The sequence below is a fragment of the Pseudorca crassidens genome, chromosome 12 (genome assembly GCF_039906515.1).
Source record: "Pseudorca crassidens isolate mPseCra1 chromosome 12, mPseCra1.hap1, whole genome shotgun sequence".
Classification (NCBI taxonomy): Eukaryota; Metazoa; Chordata; class Mammalia; order Artiodactyla; family Delphinidae; genus Pseudorca; species Pseudorca crassidens.
The window spans coordinates 91,689,918-91,715,380 of record NC_090307.1 but is presented as its reverse complement, the minus strand read 5'-3'; the positions used below and the strand labels follow the sequence as shown (position 1 = coordinate 91,715,380).

The following is a 25,463-nucleotide window of genomic DNA, read 5'->3' as shown; positions in this document are numbered from 1 at the left end:
CGGCGGCGGCTGCGGCGACGACAACGGCGACAGGACGAACGGCGGCGATGCTGTGGCCGCGGCTGGCGGCGGCCGAGTGGGCGGCGCTGGCCTGGGAGCTGCTGGGCGCCTCGGTGCTGCTGATCGCGGTGCGCTGGCTGGTGCGGCGGCTGGATAGGCGGCCACGGGGCCTGGGCCGGAGCGGGCCCCCCGACCCGCCCTGCGCGGCCGCGGGCCCAGTCCCTGATCCAGGTAAGGCCGGTCCGCCGGTGGGCCCGCGCCCCTCCCCGGCCTGGATCCTCAGCCCCCTCTTCCCCAGGCCGGGACCCCCTCCCCTCCCCTCCCGCCTCCCGGGGCTCTCCTCCCCGGCCTGAGTCGGGGGTTCTGGGAAAAGACCTGGAGTAAAAGTCACGAGTCCTCCGCGCACAGACGGTGGGAGAGGGTAGAGGGTGGGAGCCTGGGTGCCGCGTCTGTGCGCAGTTTTGCTGGTTTGACCCCCTGATTTGACTGAGAAGACCGTGTGCGCCCTGCGCGCTTCCGGAACGCGCCTTCGTTCAGTTTTCATTCACCCTCTTACCCGCAAGTCTGGTTTCTTCCTGGAGGATAAGCAAGAGCTCCTCGAGTACCCTGATAAGATGAAATTTTATTAGCAGAAAGCATAGTTGATGACCTACCTTGAACTCTGAGGGCTAAAGCCGTCCTTATGGGTGACTTAGTTTTTACAGCTGAGGAAACAGGCTCCAGGAAGGTCCTGCTCGGCAGAGATGACACAGGTCCAAGGCAGAAGCCAGGTGGGGACGTAGGCCTGTTGACACGAGGTCCAGCTTGCCTTCCACCCTGTTGAGATGCTGATTGTCCTACCTTCTCTCATCCCCTTAAGAAAGTTTCAGGTGGTACTTTTAGGAAACAGCATGCTCAGTTGTCCAGTTACACTGTCAACACCGTGCCAGAGAACCCAGCGCAGGACGCCAGAGTCGAAAGGCTTGCAGACCCTAAAGCTAAAGGACGTGTGAGGCCAGTGGGGTCTGGGGCTACGAGATTAGAGTTTCGAGTGACTTATTCATTAAATTCTTTTTTAGTTTTTAGCTTTCATTTCTAAGTCATTAATACAGAGCAAATAAACACATGTGAAAAGATGTTCGACATCACCAGCCAGTAGTGAAATACAAATCGAACTTACAATGAGATACCACCACACACCTATGAGAATGGCTAAGATAAAAAATACCGACGACATTTGGTAATGCTGGTGGAAATGCTGAGAAACTGGGTCTCATTTACTGCTGGTAGAAATTTTAAAGGTGCAGCCATTCTGAGGTCAGACTGCCAGTTTCTCAAATAGTCGAACCTGTACTGCACTCCTGCGCATTATCCTAGAAGGACGAAAACTTATTTTCACACAAAAACCCATATGCGATTGTTTATAGCTTTATTTGTAATTGCCCAAAACTGGAAACAGCCCAGTTGTGTCTCGAGGGGTGAATGGTAAAACTGGCACCTCCGAACTGTGGAATGCTGCTCAGCAGTGAGGCAGAACTGTTGATCCATCAGCAGCTTGGGTGGAGCTCAAGGGCATCACGCTGAGTGAAAAAAGCCGGTCTCAGAAAGTCTGTAGTGTACAATTCCATTTATGTAACATTCTTGAAATGGAAGTATTATAACGACAGAGGACAAGTCAGTGTTTGCCGAGGGTAGGGGACAGTGGCAGAGGTTGGATATGACAGTAAAAGGTCAGCAGGAGGGAGATCTTTGTGGTGATGGAACAGTTCAGGAACCAGTCATGTCCATGTGAAGCTATACGTGTGATAAACGATCATGGAATTACATACAGAGAGCCACAAGAGGAGAGTGGCTGCAGAACCTGGTGAGGCCACGGTCTAGTTCGCTATGCTGCGCCAGGGTCAGCTGCCTGGTTTGGATGACGCACTGCAGTGTTTACGGTGTGCCACTGAGGGAAGCCACGTGATGGGTCCACAGGACCTCTCTGTACTGTTTTTCAACTTCTTGTGTTTATTATTATTACAAAATAAGCAGTTAATGAAATCCACTTAGGTTCCCCAATGTTAGTATCTTACATAATCACTACAAGTAGGAAAGCCAGGAAGTATTATCCAGTCTGCAGACCTACATCAGTTTCCTATACCTGTACCTTTACATCTCTGTCTATCTATCAGTCAGTGGATGGAGGTCTGGCAGACACTTCTAATTCCAGCCCAGGGTCAGCAAACTGTGGCCCACGGGCCAGATCCTGCCCGCACCTGTTTTTGAAACACAGCCATATTCTTCCTTCTGTGGCTCTTGAGTGTTTGGGGGGACTTAGGCTCACAAAGACTCAAAATTTACTCCCCAGCCCTTTACAGAAGTTTGCTGAGGGCTTCTCCCTTCTCAGTGAGGAGACTGGCTCTCATTAGCCACAGTGTATCCAATTATTTGCTGGTTCCTAGAGCACACATAAGATAGCTTCGGAATTGCTCACCTATACCACTGTGAAAACCCACCTGCCAGCTAGAGTATAGTGTTTGTCTGTCCTTCCTCTGTCTTTACCCTTAGAGGACGTGGTCACGTGCTGTTATCTTTCAGTTAGTACGTTCCTTCTCTCCCACTCATTATGATACGAACTTGTAACACCCTTGAGCGAATTTGTTTTGGTTTGCGTTCCACTTGGGGGTCTCCCTCTGTCTATTTGTTTATCCACGTATTTTTTGTGTATGTGAATTAAACATGCTTCTAAAGGTCAGAACATGTAAAGGCGTATTCAGAAGTGCTGCTCCCCCTGCCCTCTGTCCTTACTGTCTGGTTCACACCCTCCCCTGAAGCTAAGCAGTCTCATTATTTTCTGCTTTATCCTTTGTTTCTTTTCCACACGTGAGCAGATACTTGTTTATTGTATTAAGAATATTAGTAACAGGGTGTCCCTGGTGGCGCAGCGGTTAAGAATCCACCTGCCAATGCCGGGGACGCGGGTTCGAGCCCTGGTCCGGGAAGATCCCACGTGCCGCGGAGCAACTAATAAGCCCGTGCTCCACAACTACTGAGCCTGCAAGCCACAACTACTAAGCCCATGTGCCACAATTACTGAAGTCCGCGTGTCTAGAGCCCACGCACCGCAAGGAAGAGCAGCCCCCACTAGCCGCAATTAGAGAAAGCCCCGCACGCAGCAACGAAGACCCAACGCAGCCAAAAATTAAAAAAAAGAAAAGAATATTAGAAACAGAGTGTACATGTTTGTCTTTATTCAAGTTGACTTTCTAGCATGCTATGTATTCTCCAAGGCTGATAAGTCTGTATTACTTGATAACTTCATAGCCCTAACTGACATTAATGGATAATTTGTCAGTGTCAAACACATCCATTATTTTATCTAATTCTCATTACAAGCTAAGAAGTAGAGCTGTTATGTCTTTTTTATAGATGAGGAAACTGTGGCTTAGAGTTACATAACTTGCCCAAGCTCACCCAGTTAGTGATATAATGTAATGTAATTGTTCCATTTGGGGCTTGCTTGATTACAAGGACAGAACCCCCTCAGACTAGCCTGTCTTAAAAAGGTAGCTTTTAGGACTTCCCTGGTGGTGCAGTGGTTAAGAATCCGCCTGCCAATGTAGGGGACATGGGTTCGAGCTCTGGTTTGGAAGGATATCCCAGGTGCCACAGAGTAACTAAGCCCGTGCGCCACAACTACTGAGCCTGTGTTCTAGAGCCCGCGAGCCACAACTACTGAAGCCCGCGTGCCTAGAGCCCATGCTCCGCAACAAGAGAAGCCACCACAATGAGAAGCCCGCGCACCACAACGAAGAGTGGCCCCTGCTCGCTTCAACTAGAGAAAAGCCCACTTGCAGCAATGAAGACCCAACACAGCCATAAATAAATAAATAAATAAATAAATTTACTGGAAAAAAAGGTAGCTTTTGAGTAAACACACAGGGAGGGTATGCAGAAGAGAATATTACCAGGATTGGGTGGATTCCTCTCTGTTTATTCCTGGCATCTGTCCTAGTCGCCCCTACTCCTCAGACTTTGCCTTGCATGTGGCTTCAGCCTGTCCTATACCTTGCGTATCAGTTCCTTATCACTTCTGTTGCCCTTATACCCAATATTCAGAGACTACCCTTAGGGGTGCTCCCTGAGTGGAATCCTGTGGTCAGTTGGCCTCCCCCTTCATGTTCTTTGGCAGCTCTAGAGGGGGCTGTGCAATACATTCACTGTTTAAAATAAGTAATAGCCATTTTTGAAATCTTGGAGGGGGGAGGGTGGTATCATAAAAAGTTATTAAAAAAGAAATATGCAGAAATTTCCATCCAGCTGCAAGTATTAGGTATTAGTATTTTGAGTCTTGTTTTATCTGTCACTGCCCCCTCTGTTTTGCTCTCCTGGAGTAATTTAAAGCCAATCCTGGGATATCCTATAATTTCATCTGTAAACACCTCCTAAAAGCCTCTACTCTAGCTTCACTGATAAACAGTATTAACACGTCCGGTTCTTTCTTGATCGCCTCTTCAAGTCTGTCTTCTTTCTCACCTGTCTTTCAATCTCTGTTGTTACTCAGATCCCATTCTTGTCTTACTGGCCATGTGTGTTCCTTGTTATCCCTGGGTTATAGCCACCGCCTATGGGCTCATGACTCCCGGAGCTGTTTTTCTCACTCTGAGCTTATCTTCTGAATCTCAGACTTGAAAATCAGAATGCCCACTTGATGTGCAGTGGGTGTTTCTAATGCTCAACGCCTAAATCCCCATTTGTTCTTTCATATTCTCTGCCTTGGGCAGAATCTCTTTCTAAGCGTCCAGGCTGGAAACCTAGGTATTATCTATCGTAGGCTGACTGCAATCCCTCAGACACCCCCCCACCCACCGACCCCAGCATCTAATCTGTGGTCGAGACATCCTTTTTCTCTAGTCTGAGCACTCATCTCCAGCCCCATTAACTGCAGCAGTGGCCTGTACCCTGTCATTTCTTACCTTCTCCCCAATTCTGGCTGACCATGCTTAAACCTCTACCCCATAGATTTAACTGCTCTTCCTGTAAATATGCTGATTAAAGCTCCAGCTGCAGTTCACATCCGCTTGCTTGGTGGCTGCATAACTTGAACAAGTTTACTTAGCTTCTCTGATTTAGGATCTCCATCTGCACAGCAGGAGTGAGCAGAGGTGAAAAATCTCCATGTGGAGTTATCGTGAATTTTAAATAATTTCGTGCAGGCAGGGTGCTTAGGACAGAGCCAGGCATGTGGGAAGCCCCCCAGACGCTAAACATTAGCTGTTCGTTTTCAGTATTAGCAAAATGACTGTGGAGCTATCTGTATGCTCTTCTGTTTAAATCTTTGCATAATTTCTCATGACTTATGAAATAAAGTGCAAATGTGTCCGTAGGATAACTTTCTGCAGTTGGAGTTTTGACGCATATTATCCAGTTGCTTTCCTGGGAATTTGTTCCTAATCACACTGCAGGTGACAGCTGATGGGTGTGCCTGTTTCCCCAGCATGCTGACCTCCCTAGAATGTTGGTGTGATCAGATCATGTCATGACACTGGGCTGTAAGATTCTTGTCCGAATGAACCAGACACTGCCTATCTTAATCTTGTTTAGATTGTTATAAATCCGGAAACAAAAACCTAATGAAAATTCTCATAGAAAGTTCATAGACTCCAGAGAATATGGGGAAATAGTGGATTGAAATGAAAATTTGAAGCCAGGTTTTTTTTTTTTTTTGGCTGTGCCACGAGGCTTGCAGGATCTTAGTTCCACGACTAGGGATTGAACCCCCTGCAATGGAAGCATGGAGTCCTAACCACTACCGCCAGGGAATTCCCTGAAGCGAGCGTTTTTGCCACTTTTTAAAAAATTGAAGTATAGTTGATTTACAATATCATATTAGGTTCAGGTTACAGCATAGTGATTCAGTATTTTTAGATTGTACTCCATTAAAAGTTAAAGTTATTACAAGATAATGGCTATAATTTCCTGTGCTGTACAATCTATCCTCGTTCCTTGTCTAGTTTATACATAGACATCTCTTAATCCCATACCCCTATCTTGCCCCTCCCCTCTCTTTTCTCCCCACTAGTAACCACTAGGTCCCTAAATCTGTGAGTCTGTTTCTTTTTTGTTGTATTCACTAGTTCGTTTTATTTTTTAGATTCCACACATTCGTGATTACACGCAGTATTTGTCTTTCTCTGCCTGACGTACTTCACTCAGCATAATACCCTCCTTGTCCATCCATGTTGCCGCCAATGGCAGGATTTCATTCTTTTTTATAGCTGAGTAGTATTCCATTGTGTGTACATGCCACATCTTTATCCATTGATCTGTTGATGGACACTTAGGTTGCTTCCATATCTTGGCTATTGTAAATAATGCTGCTATGAACATTGGGGTGCACATAGTTTTTCAAATTAATGTTTTTGTTTTCTTTCTAAGAGTGGAATTGCTGGATCATATGGTAGTTCTATCTATTTATTTATTTAATTTGGCTGCATCGGTCTTAGTTGCAGCACTTGGGATCTTTATTGCAGCATGCGGGACCTTTCGTTGCGGTGCATAGGCTTCTCTCTAGTTGTGGCGTGAGGGCTCAAGAGTGCATGGGCTTAGTTGCCTGGCGGCATGTGGGATCTTAGTTCCCTGACCAGGGATTGAACCCACATCCCCTGCATTGGAAGGCGGACCACCAGGGAAGTCCCTATTTTTAGTTTTTTGAGGAACCGCCATACTGTTCTCCATAGTGGCTGCACCAATTCACATTCCCACCAACAGTGCATGAGGGTTCCCTTTTCTCCACACCCTCTCCAGCATTTATCATTTGTAGGCTTTTTAATGATGGCCGTTCTGACCAGTGTGAGGTGATATCTCATTGTGGTTTTGACTTGAATTTCTCTAATAATTAGTGATGTTGAGCACCTTTGCATGTGCCTGTTGGCCATCTGTATGTCTTCTTTGGAGAACTGTCTATTCAGGTCTTCACCTCCTTGGTTAAGTTTATTCCTAGGCATCTTATTCTTTTTGATGTGATTTTAAACGGGATTTATTTTTTACTTTCTCTTTCTGGTAGTTCATTATCAGTGTATAAAAAAGTAACAGATTTCTGTGCATTAATCTTGCATCCTGCAACTTTGCTGAATTCGTTTAAGAGAAGATGTACTTTACAGCCATCAGATTGATTTTTGTTGTCTTGGGCCTAGGTGAAATGACAATGGATACCATCTTGGCTCGATTGAAACTCCTGAATCCAGATGACCTTAGAGAAGAAGTTATCAAAGCTGGATTGAAATGTGGACCCATTACATCAACCACAAGGTTTATTTTTGAGAAAAAGTTGGCTCGGGCTTTATTAGAGCACAGTACACTGCCTTCGCACCCTCCAGACCACGCCACTGCAGGTGCCCCAGCCCTGGGCCAGGACACACAAAGGGTTGTGAAGTCTGCGGTAGGGAGCCCGGCTGAGCGGGTCAGCTTTTCTGAAGACAGAGATTTTGGTTATAGTGTGGGCTTGAATCCTCCGGAGGAAGATGCCGTGACGTCTGAGACCTGCTCAGTGCCTTTCAGTGCCTTGGCCGGGGTCGGCAGCCACGAAGCCATGCTGCGGGCCTCTGCAGAGCCGCCTCTATACTATGGGGTGTGCCCAGCGTACGAGGACGCCCCGGCGAGAAATGGTAATGTGACCGGCGCCGTGGTTCTTACACAGGTGGTGCGTGGACAGCAGGGGGAGAGGGGTTTTGAAAATCACAGACTACAGAGGAGAAGAAAGAAGACTTTAAACACCATAATCTTATCACTCCAAATTAACCATTGTTAGCATTTTTATATAGTATGTTCCTGAATTTTTTGTAAATCTATATAGAAAGTTTTAGAAATTAAGAAAATTGGATTCTGTGGAGATATACTTCACTTACAGATATTTATGGGCTGGTTCCATTTTTTGATTAACCATCTCCCTCCCTTTTTTAAAAAATAAATTTATTTATTTTTGGCTGCATTGGGTCTTTGTTGCTGCACGCGGGCTTTCTCTAGTTGCGGCGAGCGGGGGCTACTCTTCATTGCAGTGCGCGGGCTTCTCATTGCGGTGGCTTCTCTTGTTGTGGAGCACGGGCTGTAGGTGCACGGGCTTCAGTAGTTGTGGCTCGCGGGCTCTAGAGCACAGGCTCAGTAGTTGTGGCACGCGGGCTTAGTTGCTCCATGGCATGTGGCATCTTCCTGGACCAGGGCTGAAACCCACGTCCCCTGCATTGGCAGGCAGATTCTTAACCACTGCGCCACGAGGGAAGTTCCTCTCCTCCTTTCTCCTTTTTCCTTTTTTTTCAAATTCACTGTAACCTGACCACCTCTTATATTAATGAATGCAAATGGCCAATGAAGGTATAAATAATTTTCAACATTAAAGAGTTGTAATTTTAAACAAGACTAAAATAGATAGGATTGGAAAGAAGTAATGAAAACTTGATGTTGATCAGAATGAAGTTGCATTTTGTAAAACAAAGTATATATGATGTATACATTTTATAGTCTGTAAAGTAAAAGTGAAATTTCTTCCTCCCCACCAGAATCTTACTCTGTAGAAGTAACCACTTAATAAGTACTTTTGTGTTTCATTCCTCACCCTACTTACTCTGTTTTATTCGTATATATAAATTTACATTATTTTTATTTTTAATATATTTAAATTTAAGAAAAAAATATATCTGTATGTATGTACATTGTTTTTATTTTTATAAAATTGGTAACTATAAGTGTCCGGTCAAAAGGTATGCATTTTTAAAACTTTGAGGGCTACTGCCGTCCAAACGGTGTTACCATTCACTGTGGATGAGAGAGTAACTTTTCCAGTCTCTCTGCTATACAATATGGAATGTACATTCTTATCTATCTAAAAACAGAAAACGGGCGTCTTGTTTCTATTCCATCAACCATACTGCATGTTATTAAACTTCCCTTTTTGTCTTTCAAATAAGGGAAATCTCTATCTTGATTTAGGTCTATTACCTTTTTTTTTCTTTTTTTCCTTGTGTATTTCATTCCTGTGACTCATGTATTTTGTAACTGGAAGTTTGTGCTTCTTAATTTCCCTCAACTTTTCCGTTAATCCACCCACCCACCTCTGGCAACCACTTGTTTTCTGTATCTGTTAATCAGTTTCTGTTTTGTTTGTTTTGTTTTTTAGATTCCACATAAGTGAAATCATATGGTATTTGTCTTTCTCTGTCTGACTTATTTCACTCAGCATAATACCCTCCTTGTCCATCCATATTGCCGCAAATGGCAAGACTTCATTCTTTCTTTCTTTCTTTATTTGTGGCATGCGGGCCTCTCACTGCCGTGGCCTCTCCCGTTGCGGAGCACAGGCTCTGGACGCGCAGGCCCAGCGGCCATGGCTCACGGGTCCAGCCGCCCCGCGGCATGTGGGATCTTCCCGAACCGGGGCAGGAACCCGTGCCCCCTGCATTGGCAGGTGGACTCCCAACCACTGCGCCACCAGGGAAGCCCCTATTGACCTTTTTTTTTTAAATAAGTAAATAAATTTATTTATTTATTTATTTTTGGCTGCATTTGGTCTTCGTTGCTGCGCGCGGGCTTTCTCTAGTTGGGGCGAGCAGGGGGCTGCTCTTTGTTGCGGTGCACGGGCTTCTCATTGTGGTAGCTTCTCTTGTTGCGGAGCACGGGCTCTAGGCACGTGGGCTCAGTAGTTGTGGCTCGCGGGCTCAGTAGTTGTGGCTCATGGGCTCAGTAGTTGTGGCTTGCGGGCTCTAGAGCACAGGCTCAGTAGTTGTGGCGCATGGGCTTAGTTGCCCCACGGCCTGTGGGATCTTACTTCCCTGACCAGGGATCAAACCCACATCCCCTGCATTGGAAGGCAGATTCTTAACCACTGGACCACCAGGGAAGTCCCTAGTCATAGTTTTTTACTTACTTTTTAAAATTATTTTTATTTAGATCGTTAGTCCAAAAATTTTACTTTTTGGTATGGAATAGTATACTTGGATATAAAAACTACATATACAGGTACAAGATATGTATCATTTATATCCATGTACATACATATGATCAAAGTTATTGTGTTCTTTTCGCTAAGTAAACCCTTTTTTCTTGAAGATTAAAACTCTGAAATATTAATAAGAGAAAAACCAGACCACTGGCTAACAGTCGTTAGTTACCAAACCCAGGGCTTCAAGTGTGAACTAAGTGACGGTGGCTGCAGTTCCTTGTCTCTGCTTTTCCCACACAGAAAGGATTCATGTTTATGAAGACAAGAAGGAAGCCTTGCAAGCTGTCAAAATGATCAAAGGATCCCGATTTAAGGCTTTTACAAGCAGAGAAGATGCAGAGAAATTTGCTAGAGGAACTTGCGATTATTTCCCTTCTCCAAGCAAAACCTCTTCACCACTTTCTCCTGTGAAAACAGTGCCGCTCTTCAGCAGTGGTGGGTTAAGAGGTAGATTGTCTGGCATTACTGTCAGATTTACTCCTGGGTATTTTGTTCCCTCTTTCCTGGTAACTAGTTCTCTCCACCTTTGAGAGCAGCCTGGTTTGCTGGGAACAGAGAGCTGAGGCCCAGGCCATGGAGCAGCTGGGGGAGGGTGGGTCAGTAGGCTGGTCTGGGTGGAAGTGGCAGGGGCCAAGTGGGTCAGGCAGCTGCTGAGGGGACCGTGGGAGAAGCCGCAAAAGGGCCCCCATCGCCTTCTGTCCTGTCCCCTTTGTCACACTCTTGTCCCTGTGGCCTGTTGGGTTCAGGGCCTTTTTAGGTGCTGAGACCTTTCTACTTCCCCCCGTGAAGCTACACTTCCTTCTAGGACTGTGGCACCTGCTTGGCTGCAGACGATTCTGCGGTGGCTGAACCGTCCAGCCAGAAAGCTGGCCAGCGCCACTCCTAGCTCAGGACCAGGGTCTTGTGAGGGGCCTTTGCTGTCAGCATCGTACAGAACCCCAGCATCCCAGCCTCGTCTGGTCCCCTCCACTCCATGGGCTCACGGCTGCTCTGCTCCCCAGGCTGGCTGGGGCTCCCGAGGATGCGCCTTTCCTTGCAGACGGTTGGCCTTGGATCGAGAGTCCGTGTGCCACCTCACGGAGGCCAGAGTGATTTGGGGCGCTTAGAGGCCCCTCACACTTGGTGAAGGTTCCTCAAGATAGCCTTCCTACCTCCGCAGGTGTCGTGATTCAGCAGAAGTCCCTCCTGGCTCCCTGCCTTTCTGGGGGTGCTCCTGGCTCTTGGAAGGCCCCTCGCGAGTGTGGGTGGCGTCCTGGCCGCGTGCCCTCGCACTCCTCCCCCGCCTTCTCCGCAGAGCCCTCCCCTCGCTGCTGCGGGCTGGGACACACGTCCGTCTGCTGTGGATCAGCTTGTTGCTTACTTTTCACTACAAGGAGATCGTCAGCCTCTGTGGGAAAGATTTTCTTGCCCTCAGTGAAGCGCATAGTGGATGATGAGAAAATGTGAACTTAAATGTTCTTAAATTCTGTCTCTTAACAGATGGGTTGTACTTGTCTGATTCAGAAACAGCAAGCAAAGAGCGAGCAAACAGTTATAAAAGTCCTCGTACACAAGATCTCACGGCCAAACTTCGGAAAGCTGTGGAGAAGGGAGAGGAAGACACCTTTTCCGACCTTATCTGGAGTAATCCCCGGTATCTGATTGGTTCGGGGGACAACCCGACCATCGTACAGGTAAGCCTGCTTCCAGCATCATAGCATCAAGACTGCGGTGATGAAAGTGAAGCCCAAAATCTGTGGTTTTGTTCCAGGAAGGATGTCGGTACAATGTCATGCATGTTGCTGCCAAAGAGAACCAGGCTGCCCTGTGCCAGCTGACCCTGGAGACGCTGGAGAACCCCGAGTTTATGCGGCTCATGTACCCGGACGACGAGCCGCATATGCTGGAGAAACGCATCTGCTACGTGGTGGACCTGTACCTCAACACCCCTGACAGAGTGGTGCGCCTCGTAGCCGGGCTCAGGGTGGAAACAGTGTTTGGGTGTTTATTTACCATGTCTCTGCACTGCGTCAGCTCAGAGGAGATGTGCGTTTGTTGAGGTCAGAGAACTCAGAAAGATACGGTTGGACCCAGACCCGCTCACACGTGAGAAGTGCACCCCGCTGGCTGGCGCGCCGGGGTCCCAGCTGGGGTGGAGCCATCCCCAGGACACGTCCCTCCTGGCCTTTGTTCAGAGAGTCCCAAGCTGATAGGAGGGTGGGCGAGTGCCACAAAGCTAAAGGGAGAAGGACGTAGGAAGGTTTTGGTGCCTTGTAGTCTAGTGTCCTAGATATGTCTTTCTTTAAATTTTTATTTCATTTATTTATTTATTTTGGCCGTGTCAGGTCTTAGTTGCGGCATGCGGGATCTTTCGTTGCGGCGCCTGAGCTTCTCTCTAGTTGTGGCATTGGGTTTTTCTCTCTCTAAGACGTGTGGGCTCAGTAGCTGCAGCATGCGGGATTAGTTGCCCCGTGGCACGTGGCATCTTAGCTCCCCGACCAGGGATCGAACCCATGTGCCCTGCATTGGAAGGCGAATTCTTTACCCCTGGATAACCAGGGAAGTTCCAGTGGGGAGATGGTGCACAAAGCTTAAGTAAGGATTCTTGAAACAGAAGAGTTTTTACATATTTATATGAGGGAAAACCCAGAGATGGCTGAGAACCAAGGATTGTTTCTGAGAGAAACCTAGGGGTGTGAGAAGTCGTGGTGGGCAGGAGAGGGAATTTTAAAAAGCCTATTGTATTATTTTGTAACATAGTGAATATGATACATTGAACCCCAGAACTGCAAGCAAGAATAACTTCTCAATTAGCAAGAAAGAAAAGGGGGAATGGAGATAAATTTGGCCATGCTAGCAAAATTAAAGAAGGGCATAAAAGAGAAAACGGTAGCTACATGAAAGCAATAGTAAGTGTGAAATGGGGCAGAAGGAACCAAATCCAAGTGTATGAGACTAAGTGTGAACACAGTAAGGCTGTGCGACACTTCAGTCGGGAAGTGTAGCTCCTACATGCCATGCAGGACACGTGCCCGGCGGGAAATACAGTCTTCTCTTAACGCCTGCAGCGCTTGTTGAAAATACGCATCTGTGGATCCACAGAGACCGCTGAATAAATTCTGAAAACTAGATGTTACAGGTCACGTCCCCTGACCATAGGCGCTAAGAGTAGGAATCGCCTCAAGCGCCTGGACTGTGCAGCAAGGCCGGGGGCTCCCCAGAGGGTGTGGTGTGGAGGAAAAGCGGGGTCACCAGGCATGGTGGGAGGGCCCACAGCCTGCCGGCTGCGCGGGAATGGGGCAGAGGCTGGGGTCAAGTTGGCGGGGCTCGGAGCAGGTTAGAGAAGGACGTTGTGTGGGTGAGGGAGAGGGGTGGCCAGGAGGAAAGGGGTGTGGGGGGCATGTTGCGGTCTGATGCCCTGAACGCCGAGTGGACGCGGCCGCCCCGATGTGCAGCGGCCCCGGCCCCGTGGGGCTGGCCGGGAGCTGTGCCGATGCTGGAGCCTGGGCCGCAGGGCTGGAGGCGACTCAGGTAGACCATGGACCAGGAAGCGCCTGACTGGAGCATAGCTCTGCTCGTTCTTCCTGTGCCGTCTGCAGCTGTGGAAGGCCGGCCGGAGGTGCTGACAGGGCCTGGGTGGCCCACGGAGCCCCGGCGGCTGACTGTGTGGGAGAGGGAGTGGAGGTGCCGACAGGATGTTGAGGTAGCGAGGTGCCCCTAGAAGGTGTGGAGCAGGGATCGGAGCCGGCCTGAGGGTATTTGCTTGCACAAGGCCCGGGGTCGCCTAGTGGAGTGGGGGCTGGAGCTGGGGGAGAAACTCTGGGCGAATGCAGCATGGCGTCCGGAGGGAGGGGCCTGAGGGCTGGAACGTGCGGTGGCCGCAGGTGGACTGGAGCGAGTTCTGTTTGGGATGAGCTGCCTCTGAGCCTGAGGCTGTCCAGGTGAAGGTGCCGGAGGTGGTGGTTCCACAGCTCGGGGGCTGCTGGCCTGCGGGCAGCCCGGGGAAGGATGCCACCAGGGGCAGGTCCGCACTGGAAAACCTCGTGAAGTCAGGAGGGGAGAGTTTCGTTTGCTGCAACACTAGCGACTAGAGAAAGTTCTCAGCACAGACCGGATCGTGGTCTTTGCTTCATTCTGGAGGTTGTCTTCATCTGTTTATTTTGCTTTTGTTTGTTTGTTTGTTTTTGTTTGTTTTTGTTTTTGCGGTACGCGGGCCTCTCACTGTTGTGGCCTCTCCCGTTGCGGAGCACAGGCTCCAGACGTGCAAGCTCAGTGGCCATGGCTCACGGGCCCAGCCGCTCCGCGGCATGTGGGATCCTCCCGGACCGGGCACAAACCCCTGTCCCCTGCATCGGCAGGCAGACACTCAACCACTGCGCCACCAGGGAAGCCCTATTTTGCTTTTTGAACATTGATTTTAAGACATTGTACAGGGCCCTGAGTTGTTAAAGCTGCCGTTTGCTGAGCAGGTGTTACACCCTAGCTCTGTTGTAAGCTTCCCACAGGCACTAGACACGCAGGAACTGGGACGTTGTGCCGGGCTCACGCCCTGGCATAAAGTGGGTGTGTGCTAGCATGCCAGTTGCTTTTCAGTTATAAAAGCACTGTCTTTTTATAGTCTTTTATTTTTGAGTGTTTTTGTTTGATTGTTTGTTTTACTAAATACCTATTTTTACCTTAAAGCAACCTTAGGAAGCAAAAAAGTGTGTATAAGAAGTAAGTGTTCTTCCTTTTCATCTCTCTCAGGGCTACGACACACCATTGCATTTTGCTTGTAAGTTTGGAAACGCAGATGTGGTCAATGTGCTCTCTTCACACCCTTTGATTGTAAAAAACCCAAGAAATAAATATGATAAAACACCTGAAGATGTAAGTACCTATTAAAATGCTATTACTACATAGTGTTAGAAATGAAAATACCTAAAACTACAGTCTGCGATCACAGCTGTTGTGACCACGCAGGTAACTCTGTGTGACTGTGTGTGCCTTGTGGCACACCTTAGAGCCCTAATTGTTGAGTAAGATGCACTCTGTGAAGACGCTGCCTCTGTAAAGCCAGGAGGGAGTGAACTGCCTGTTTGCTGATTTTATTTTCCTGAAACTGGTGGTCAGGTTGTTCTCAGCAGCTCACTGTCTTTTGTCAAGTTCCCTCTGTGAGTCCTTCAGCTGACCAGGGTCAGAGAGAGCAGAGGAGGTGGCACTCACGCTGCTGCTGCTGCTGGTGAGGATGGTGCTGGTGAGGATGGTGGTGACTGACTGATGGATGGTGGAGATGGTGATGATGGTGGGGTAGCGTGCTGGTGAGGATGCTGCTGCTGCAAGTAGCTGACATGTGTTGAGCTCAGTGTGCACCAGGCGCTGTCCTGAGCCCCTCCCCGGTATTCTCACCTGGCCCATACAAGCCTTAGGAAGCAGGCCTTGTCGTGATCTGTCAGCAGTTGGGCACATGTGCCTTAGAGAGGGCAGGGGTGCCTCTGTGCAGTGAGGTGGGGAGGAGAGTGGGCCTGAAAAGGGCTGGGGGATGGTTCATTTGCACCAGGCATTGGAGTTGTGGGCTGGCCTGGACCTGCCAGCCCTTTGGAAGTAGAATCTGTAAGATCCGATTCTGGCCGTGCCACTTCCTCTGTAGTTGCTGGGATTATATAAGTCGTGCCCACTTCTGTAGAAAGTTTAGAATACAGGTAAAAAGGATAAAATTTACCGGACAGTTCCGCAACTCAGAAATTACCATTATTTTGCATAAATCTGACTCAACTTCTGTGTGCATGGGTATGTGTATTTTCTCCATATAAAGTGCTATCTGGTAACACGTTTTTAGAGCGCTGGGCATCTCACAATCAGTCACAGAAGTTAGAAGAAAATGCTTGCACTACTTGAAGGGTCCACTGTGCGGTTGTAGTTTGTTTCTGTCACAGGCTGGCAGGAGGTGGTAATTTTGTGGTTCCTTCCTTCTTATTTTAAGGTTATTGGTTCTTTTGTTTTTTTTTATTGTTTGTAGCTAAAATGTTCACAGTTCTCTAATGGCTGAGAACATCGATTCCTGTAGTTGCAAGAATAAAACTTGTGTTCGTGTTAGATGGGAGTTGTATATCAACCCAGCCAAACCATAGCAGACAGGCTCCTAGCCAGGGAGGCGCCCAGACCGAAGGTGCGGGCGTGTCTGCATCTCTGCTCTGACTTGATGGTGTACCTTAAGATTTCCTTTCCTTGCAGAAAAGTAGGAAATGGAGAGCAGCATGAAGAAAGAAGACAAAATTCGCCTGTAATCTCAGAGCTGGTTCTTCTTTGTCCTGGCCCCTCGAAGCCGTTACAGAACGAGAAGGAGGGCTCCGCTGTTCCACACGCGTTTTTATTGTGGGCTTCATGAGATGCTCAGCGTTAGGACACTGCCCTCGTGTCACCGGCTTTACAAGTTGCCCTTATGAAATCATTTTAATGATAAGATGCGATCAATCAGATTCAGAGCGTTTACGTACTCTGTTTTTTTAAAACAGGTTATTTGTGAAAGAAGCAAAAATAAATCTGTGGAACTGAAGGAGCGGATTAGAGACTATTTAAAGGGTAAGTGGGGAGTGGGCGCCCGAGGTGTGGCCCACGGTGGGGCAAGTCCTGGGCGGCATCTAGGCCAGGCCTTGTGTGCAGGAGTGAAGCAGGGGCTGCTGGGAGCCTCCGAGTTACCCTGTGCTGCACCTCCCGCTCCTGGGAGACCGACTTGCCTGTCATTTGTCTGTTGCTCACGGCCTTGCCCCTCGACCTCCGCGGCCCTCTTCCTCGGGCACAGCCTGCAGGGTGGCGGGGAGGTGGGAGGGGCCTGCCTGGAGCCCCTTGGCCAGCCGGTCCCCCGCCCTGCGGCCTCGCCGCCCCGGATCGCCACACTCCAGGCCGAGGGCCTTTCAGACCGTGGCCTGCGGGGCAGCGCTTCGCACTCGGCTTTCGGGGCCTGGCGCCTCTGGACCCAAGCTCCCAGCTCGCAGGCCGCAGGGGCGCGAAGGCAGCCAGGGGCAGGAGGCATTTCCCAGCCCTTCCTCTGCCTTGTTTCCGGGCAGTTTGAGGAGTTGGCCCCGCGCGCTGGAGGGCCTGGCCTCGGATGCTTGAGGCTCTTCGGCCTCCCCCGTCTGCCCGTCCTTACTTCTCTCTCGGCTGCCATTCCTACCCGACTCCCCGTTGGTCTCCGTTTAGTGCAGGGGTCGGCCAGGCCTGCGGTGGCGCCCAGCGGCCACCACTGTCGCTCGCCCAATGTCTCTGGGCCTTTCCTGCCCCCCGCCCCATCCCTGTGGCCTCGCTGCCTTTCTTCTTTCCAGGTTGTGATTCTAGGTCTGTTTGGAGACGGGTGTTCAATGATACAAAACTGTAACGTACGAAACAGAAGAGGGAGCTGGGGAGGGAGGGGGTCAAACGTGTCTTCTTTGTAATGTTCCTCTGCTTGGCTTCTGCTGCTCTGGTTCACAGGTCCTGCCTCGTAAGAACCTGGGGGTGAGCAGGTGTTTGCCGCCCCCCCCTCCTTCTTTTTACTTCCCTGCAGAGGAAGAACGCAGGGCTCGTTATGTGCAGGAGTCTGGCGTGGACTGGCCTCTTGCCCGGGTCCTTTGGCTCCGGGGCTGTGGCGGCCTTTTCATTCACCGTTAGCATCGCTGGCTCACGTGCAGAGCCCGTGGGGTAGCAACCGCGCTGTTGCCCAGGCTGGTTCCCAGGTGCCTGACATCCACTGGGTGTGGGGCTGTCCACGCAGATGGTCCAGCCCTGGTGTGTTTCCTCTCCCAGGTCACTACTACGTGCCCCTCCTGAGGGCAGAGGACACGTCTTCTCCTGTGATCGGGGAGCTGTGGTCTTCAGACCACCCGGGCGAGGTCTCTCACATCAGCCACGGTGGAGGTGGCCCCAGAGACCCCGTTCTGACCCTGCGAGCCTTTGCAGGGCCCCTGAGTCCGTCCAAGGTGAGCATCTGTGGAAGCTTCTGGAATAGCTCCTGGCCATCCCACCAGCATGCTGGGTTGTTCCAGCCTTTTGCTTTGTGTTTGGTCCTGGAGACCAGGACCCCAGAGAGTTGTCAGTGAGGCTTCAGAACTTCCCTGGAGAAACGAGTGTCTTGACCCTGTTCTTTCTTTCTTTCTTTATTTTTTAACATTTATTTACTTATTTTAAAATTTATTTTATTATTTTTATTTTATTTTTGGCTGTGTTGGGTCTTTGTTGCTGCACATGGGCTTTCTCTAGTTGCAGGTAGCGGTGGCTTCTCTTGTTGTGGAGCACAGGCTCTAGGCGCTCAGGCTTCAGTAGTTGCGGCACGTGGGCTCAGTAGTTGTGGCTCGTGGGCTCTAGAGCGCAGGTTCAGTAGTTGTGATGCACGGGCTTAGTTGCTCCGCAGCACGTGGGATCTTCCCACACCAGGGCTCAAACCCAGGTCCCCTGCATTGGCAGGCGGATTCCTAACCACTGTGCCACCAGGGAAGCCTGCCCCTGTTTTCATTAGTCAGGGCAGGTATGTGATGAGCCGTGCTTCCGAGAAGCGAGGTTTACCTGGGCTAACGCTCCTCACACCAGCGTCACCTGACTCCCCTCCCCCAGGTGCCCATGGCCCTTCGCACACCATATTGCCCAGGTGGCTAGGCTGTCCATTCCAGGGTCCTTGGATTTGTACTGTCACTAGGAAACTTCCATTTGCAGACTCCGGTGTTCACCTTCCAGACTGAGGTACTTCATACACTGACCTGTATATAATCTTTCCTCTTAAAAGAAAGTTGTGGCTTCCCTGGTGGCGCAGTGGTTGAGAGTCCAGCTGCCGATGCAGGGGATGTGGGTTCATGCCCCGGTCCAGGAAGATCCCACATGCCGCGGAGTGGCTGGGCCCGTGAGCCATGGCTGCTGAGCCTGCGCGTCCGGAGCCTGTGTTCCACGACGGGAGAGGCTGCAACAGTGAGAGGCCCGCAAAAAAAAAAAAGAAAAGAAAAGAAAGTTGTAACTATCGATAGTTAGTTCCCTGAAACTATAAAAACGTTAGGATTAGATTCAGCTGCATGAAATACCGAAAGCACAAATATTTATTTTCCTGTCATGTGATGGCAAGGTGACTCAAGGCCCTTGGGGTGACAGCTCTGCAGTGTCTCCCTCGGGGCCTCCTGGGTCAGCTCTGATCCTCAGCCCAGCCCAGGCCTTGCCAGGGTCCCTCCTGGCCTCACCGGGACGCAGCCACGGCCCCTTAGCTCCAGGGCAGTGGGCATGTTGCGCGCGCTGGGTTGGTGGGGGAGGGCTGCCTGGTGACGTGGATGCCTAGCGCAGCTTAACACACTTCTGTTCTAGGCAGAAGATTTTCGCCGACTCTGGAAAACCCCGCCTCGAGAGAAAGCGGGCTTCTTCCACAGCGTCAGGAAGTCTGATCCGGAGAGAGGCATCGAGAGAGTGGGAAGGTACTTCAAGGGCACGAAGTGACAGAGGGCCAAGTGCTGGTGTCACCTCGCGTGCTGTGCCCTCGTGTGCTGACTGGGGCTTTCAAAACAGCAGTTCCCAGAAGGCGTTGACTGGAGACTTTTAAGGCCTTTTCACTAAGGTCTAATTCCTTGCGAACGTGCCCCCTGCAGCTTGTGCAGCAAAAGTCTCCGTTAAAACAGTCCCTCCCGGGGGTGGGGTGGCCGAGGGGCATGACAGTGTGTGGGAGAAGGTGCCGCACAGCCATGGAGAAGATCAAACACAAGAGGGGGGCGTGGCCAGAAGCTGCTAGTGAAAGAAGCCCCTGAAAAGTGTTTTCCACAGTTCAGAAGCTAATTTACAGTGTGAGCAAATAAAGCTCAATTGAATCATTTTAGAACTTTTTCTCAAAATATGTGCCCAGCCTTAGGTTTACGACTTGAAAGTGAAAAGGACCTCTAACTGTTCATGTCTGGCCCAAACCCGAATCATCTCCGACTTTGTACGGTTTCATGAGAACCGAAATGTCCTGTTAGTGGAGTTTTACCGTTTGCCCTTTTTTTGATGGCTCGTGAGTGTCGGTGTGAGCACTACACTTCGGCTGGCGTCTCCTTTCTCCCCGTGACCCTGGCTTGCTCTGTAACAGGGTCCTACCCAGTGATGGAGTGCTGCTTCAGGAAGTGGAGTGCACTAATTCAGCCCCAAATTTAGGATAACATGGAATTGCAGCCAAGGTTGCAGGTGCCGTTTTGGCACTTCCAGTGTCAAATGGCCCTTTTCTGTTTAGTTAGTTCTGTGAGTTTTTCTTCTGGTCTCACAACTGGTTAATTTGCTTTATTCTTACAGGCAGCTGGCTCATGAGCTGGGGTATCCCTGGGTCGAATACTGGGACTTTCTGGGCTGTTTTGTTGATCTGTCTTCCCAGGCGGGCCTGCAAAAACTAGAAGAATATCTCACCCAGCAGGAAGTGGGCAAAAAGACCCAACAAGACACGGGGGGAAATGCCGCCTGCCTGCAGGGGGGCGCCTCAGCCCTCGGTAAGAGCGTGCCGTGCGTCTGCGGCCGGCGGGACTGGCAGCCCGTCCTGTGGCCGCATCCGTGGCAACCAGCCGGCTCCCTTCTCCTTTTCCTGCCTGTGAGGGGGAACAGCTGGGCCTGGAGCCTGGCATTCTGTCTGCGGGCTCCTGCTTGCCTTTCCCAAGGCATGTTGCAAGTGGTTTTCTGTCGTGGAATCTGAGGAGGGAGGAGGCTTGGAATGCGGGAGTGACTCGTCGCAGGGTTTGCGCTGTGCGGGGTGACACCCCACAGCCCCCATCCATACCGTCTCTCCCTCACAGGCCGTCACAGGAAGTGCAGCAATTCCATCTCCGTGAGGGCGTTTCTAGATGAAGATGATGACATGAGCTTGGAAGAGATCAAAAACCGGCAAAACACAGCCCGAAACAACACCCAGCCCACGGTGGCTGCTTTTGGAGACTCGGGGTGTGACATCCTTCCCTTGGAGCAGAAGACAGACCTCATAGAAGCCTCAGCCCCGACCAGTCCCCGCAGCAGCAGAAATGGGTTTTGCAGCCCCCCGAGTGACAGCAAGACCCTGGGTGGGAAGAGGCCAAAGGCCCCAAGTGGGGAGGACGCCTTCCTGTCACCTGTCTCCGGCTTGACTGTGGAGTTTGATAAACTGAATTTGCAGAATCTACAAAGTAGCTTTTCTAATAAGACACCCCGTCCAACTGTGAAAACTAGAGATAAGAAGATCCTGACATCAAGAGTGAACCCAGCAGAAAGTGACATGTTAGGACCTCTTGCTGCTGACAAACTCGGGAATGACCAAGGAAGGACAGAGCACGGAATGTCAGCTGGAATGGCTGACATGTGCCTGGACGCCGACAGTCCCACGCAAGAGGCCCGTCACGGTGGCAGTTCTGAGCCCTCGGGGGTCCCTGCCTCGAAAGAGTCCGTCCAGAGCCTCTTCCTTTTTGGGTATGAGTCGGGAAGCACACACACGTCGAGGGGCAGTGGGCACGGGCGCCACTGTGTGATTCCCAGACAGTTCCCTCCACCCTGGCCTGCCTGACGGGCACTTGTGGTTCCGTCTCCCTCGCGAGTCTATGTGGCTCCTCGGGTGTCCTCCAGGCCGGTGGGAGATGGCGGTCTCCTTGCTCACTCGTCCTTGCAGCCTCTTTGCTTCCCACAATCACTGAGCTGTCCTGTGGGTTTAGTTTGTTTTTGGAAGAAAGGTCGTCTTGGGGTCGGTCTCAGTTGCCCGGCTGATGGCCCGTCCCACCTTCTGCTCCATCATCCTGGAGGGGGGGTACGCAGAGCGCATCTTCCCAGCAGGGCTGGGGCCGGAGTCTCTTCCCGCGGGCAGTGCGTCCCCCCGCTGCCTGGATGTCGGCCGGAGCGCCGGAGCCTGCGGTGGCGGTGCTGGGGCCTCACACACGCCTCTTTTGCTCTGCTGGTTCTGAAGGGGGCGGTGGCACCAGGTGCGTGTGTGGTCACGGCTGTTCTGCTTCTCTCGCACCTTCTAGAGAAGAGCCGTCAAAACTGGATCGCGATGTTCTGGCGGCCCTGGAGTGTGCAGACGTGGACCCTCACCAGTACCCGGCCCTGCACAGGTGGAGGAGTGCCGTGCTGCGCTACTCGCCCGCGGACAGACAGAGGTACCTGCAGCCCGGCGGACGGTGTCGCCAGGTTCACGGGGGAGCTCCCCGCCCTTGGCCGGGGGTGGCGGAGCAGAAGGGGTGCTGCTGAGAGCTGAGGGGGGCGGGGTGGGGCAGCCAGGGTTCCGCTCCGGTCCCGCGCCCCTCGTGTGGGACGCAGTAGTGTGAGCTTGCAGTCACGTGGGAGGCGTCTCTTCCCGGAGCCCCAGTGGTCCCCGGGTCGGGGGCGCGGCTCCGGTCTGTGGCCTCCGCTCTCCCCACCCCGCCCCGCCGTCCCTGCTGACCGCCCGTTCTCCGTTTCCTCAGCTGGCCCAGCCCCTCGCTGAAAGGGAAGGTGAAGTCTCAGCTGCTGGACATCGGTGGCCCTCCTAGCGGCGGCAGCCCCGGGCGCTGCAGCCCCGGGCGCTACAGCCCCGCTCGCAGGGGCCACCTCCACCGGATGGCGCGCCTGGCCCAGCTCGCCACCTTGTAGGGCCCGTGCGCGCTGCTGGGGCGGTCAGCTTTTTCTTTGGGTTTAAAAAAAAAAAACAAAAGGAAAAAAGGAACAAGGAAAGGTAATGTGTTTATTGCTAAAGTTTCACCCAGAGAAAGAATATCAGTCCTCATTTAGAGGGTAAAAGAATTTTAGAAGATGCAGGTGTCCTGTATAAAATGTCGCTTTCTGATACTTGGAGAGAAGTGGGTGAAAGCGAACTCAGACGCAGATTTCCTGGAAACCGTCAGTGTGGTGGCGACAGGCTCGTTAGCTGCCCCAGGGGCACAGGAGGGCACCAGAGAAGCCGGGGCGCCCCGCAGGCCCCCGTCCCCCGAGAGTAGCTGCATTCACTTCAGCTTTGTTCCTAAAACACAGGTGACTTTCGTGCCTCTTCCTTTCCTGGGGAGGGTGTTTGACTTCCTGGCTCGTGACAGAAAAGCCTCTCTGCTTTGCTGCTCAGCCCCGCTGGTTAGACAGTGGCGAGGTGGGCATCCAGGAGTGAACGAGCCTTCAGCGTGTTGGAGACTTGCAGCGACAGTTACAAGTTGAGTCATTTAAGTGAGTGACCAGAGGATGAAACTAGCTTTTCTCTTGGAAAAAGTCTAGCCGTTGGGAGCCATGCAGAGAGTCACACACAGCTCCCTCACCAGCAGTCACTGGAAGGTGATTTCCTTTTCACCAGCACTTGACCTTTCACAGTGCACCTTATTTAGCTGCCAGTGCAGTGGTAATAAAACAATCTGAACGGCGTCGCCTAGTTTCGAAATGTACCCCATATTTTAGAACACATTTCAGTTGGATTTGCTTTATGAAAGAGCATTGCGTTTTGGTACAGAAAAGAAAGGTTTACTTTGGAGGACGTACCTGATCCCAGCTCCGTTCCTTTAGTGCAGTTTGTCGTCCCTCCCCCTTGGCTGTACCTGCTGGAGGGTCTGCGCACAGAGCTTTCTGTGCCAGGACGCTGCAGCTGAGCTGAGGGCTGTTTCTCTGGGTGTCACCAACGACTGCTCACAGCGGTGTTCTGGGGACACTGCCAGCGTTTTATCCAAAGTGAAAACTTCTAACGCTTCTGCGGAGCTCAGTGCCTTTTGTAAATCACTTCTGGTTTTCCCGAACTTACTTTTTGAGAATATACAGTGATAGCAAGTAGACGTGAGATTTTTTAGTTGTAAATATTCTGAATTTAAATTTATGTAAAAAAAAAACCCAGAAACTTATTTCTTTCACACGATAACGAGAGGCAGGTCAGGAATATTGGAACCAAGATTTGGATTTTAAAATTCAAAAGGTCGTTACACAGGGTGTTTTCACTTGTGTAGCAGACGACTTAAGCCTAAGACAGAAAAATACATTCTGTTCTAAAAACCAAATGGCATTTAAAAGACATCTCTATTCTCAAAGAAATCAGAACACAGATGTAGTCATAGTGATGATCTGTTTTGTCTAAAATTTCACCGTGCCGTCCTATATATTTTTGTAAATATTCAGATGGAAGCTAAAGTGATTTGCCCGTATTTTGCAGACTTCTGCTCCTGTTTTCTGAAGTTTAGGCCTTCTTTGATTGTTTCTCCATTTGTTTGTATAAGTTGGCCCCGGTTCCACTGAATGCATAGTCATGTGTCCTGTGGTGATTTTGTCTTTTTAAAACTACTTAATGAAATAAATTATTTTTAAAACCATGTGATCATCATTCTGAGCTTTCAGGAAGACCTCTCTCGCCTGTGCCCAGGCAAAGTGTCCTTTTTAGCAAACTTTTAAGCAGTGTTTTGGTTAAACAGAACACTGATCTGAGAGTGGTTTATCTGCTGTTTGGGGCCCTTTCCTTCCTAACAACACGGTTGTGAAAAACCTTGGCATCAGTTCAACTATCGAATATTTTATAACTGCCCTGGGAAATGGGGAACCTTTTTCTGACATTGACAGTGTGTCGCTTCTTCAGTTGGGAAGAGGTGACAGGAACCCTCTGAGCGGGGGGCAGCGGCTAAGGTGCCACGGGCTGCATGCAGGCGGCTCCGGAAGGTTCCCCGCTCCTGGATCCAGACGGACCCTCCGGGATAGTGTTTGGATGTTTCCAGAGGCATTTGCAGCTCAGAGGGAACAGCTGTGGGGTGACTGCCTCGTCAGGCGTCCCCAGCCGGGTCTGCCCCCCAGGCTGCTGGAACCACACAGGTCTGTGTGCGCGCAAGGCCCGCAGGGAGGGGTTTCTTCTTACACGTGCCCTCGGCCTCCTTCCTCAGCCGTCTCACAAGAAAGGAAATATTGTGGAACAAACAGCAGCACGGTCAGTAGGAACCACTACTGTTCCCACTGCTGTCAGCTCAGGATCCCTCCTGTCACACGGGCTCTTGGGGTGGTTTTCCACCTTGGTCAAGCTTAGGATGACGTTCCCGACGTTTCAGAAGTTCTCGGTCATCTGTCCTACCTCGGGGCGGTTTCCAGTGCGACCTCCCTGGGCCCCTGTAACTAACTGACCCCGTCCAAACACCACTGTCCTGCTCCTGGGCTCCTTTCCTGTTTCTAAAATGCTGCCTTGCTTCTCAGAGGTCAAGTGTAAAGGGTGGACACGCCACGGAAAAGCCAGGTCTGCAGACAGGACAGCAGGGTGGCCGCGCAAGCCCGAGGGTCCAGGGGCCCAGGGCCCGGCCGCGGGGCCTCACAGCGCCCGAGGCCAGACACGGTGCCGCCTCTGGCTTTTCTGGTCTCAGCCGTTAGCACAGCCCCTGGGTAACTTGTCTCAACTATTTCGCAGAATGGTGTGTGCCTGCTGCTTTTACTTACCGAGCTCACTGTCCTGGGTCAGGGCCTCTCACTGAGGCCCCTGGCGGGCAGACACCCTGCAAAACTGTCAGCCCAGGGCGCACAAAATACTGGGGAAAGAGCCTTCTGCCCAATCTGTCTCAGCAAGGTTGCGGCTGTTATGCTGCACAGGCTTCCTGCTTCCTTTAAAACACTCACAATTAGTACTTTGAAAAACCAGTAAAACACAATTTCA

General features: G+C 50.8%; 1 protein-coding gene across 3 annotated transcripts; it reads left to right on the top strand.

The window, feature by feature from the left end:
* On the top strand, positions 1–24,150 carry ANKLE2 (ankyrin repeat and LEM domain containing 2). Of its 3 annotated transcripts, none has more exons than XM_067701310.1 (13): positions 1–231; positions 7,158–7,628; positions 10,196–10,402; positions 11,435–11,628; positions 11,706–11,894; positions 14,681–14,803; positions 16,429–16,495; positions 17,696–17,868; positions 19,232–19,338; positions 20,183–20,373; positions 20,674–21,316; positions 21,865–21,996; positions 22,303–24,150. In XM_067701310.1, exons 1-13 carry the CDS (start codon positions 48–50, stop codon positions 22,466–22,468), a joined length of 2,847 nt encoding a protein of 948 aa, XP_067557411.1. In that variant the 5' UTR covers positions 1–47; the 3' UTR covers positions 22,469–24,150. The 3 variants fall into 3 exon arrangements, with proteins under 3 accessions (XP_067557411.1, XP_067557414.1, XP_067557412.1); XM_067701311.1 differs by lacking the exon at positions 1–231 and adding an exon at positions 454–601; XM_067701313.1 differs by lacking the exon at positions 7,158–7,628 and having other exon boundaries at positions 2–231.
* The last annotated feature ends 1,313 nt before the right edge of the window (positions 24,151–25,463 follow it).

Bases quoted from the DNA above. Each gene is read 5' to 3' on its own strand.
- ANKLE2 (XM_067701310.1), top strand. From the start codon at position 48: ATGCTGTGGCCGCGGCTGGCGGCGGCCGAGTGGGCGGCGCTGGCCTGG. The intron at 11,895-14,680 runs GTGCGCCTCGTA...CATCTCTCTCAG, and splicing joins TCAACACCCCTGACAGAGTG to GGCTACGACACACCATTGCA. The intron at 20,374-20,673 runs GTAAGAGCGTGC...TCTCCCTCACAG, and splicing joins GGGGGGCGCCTCAGCCCTCG to GCCGTCACAGGAAGTGCAGC.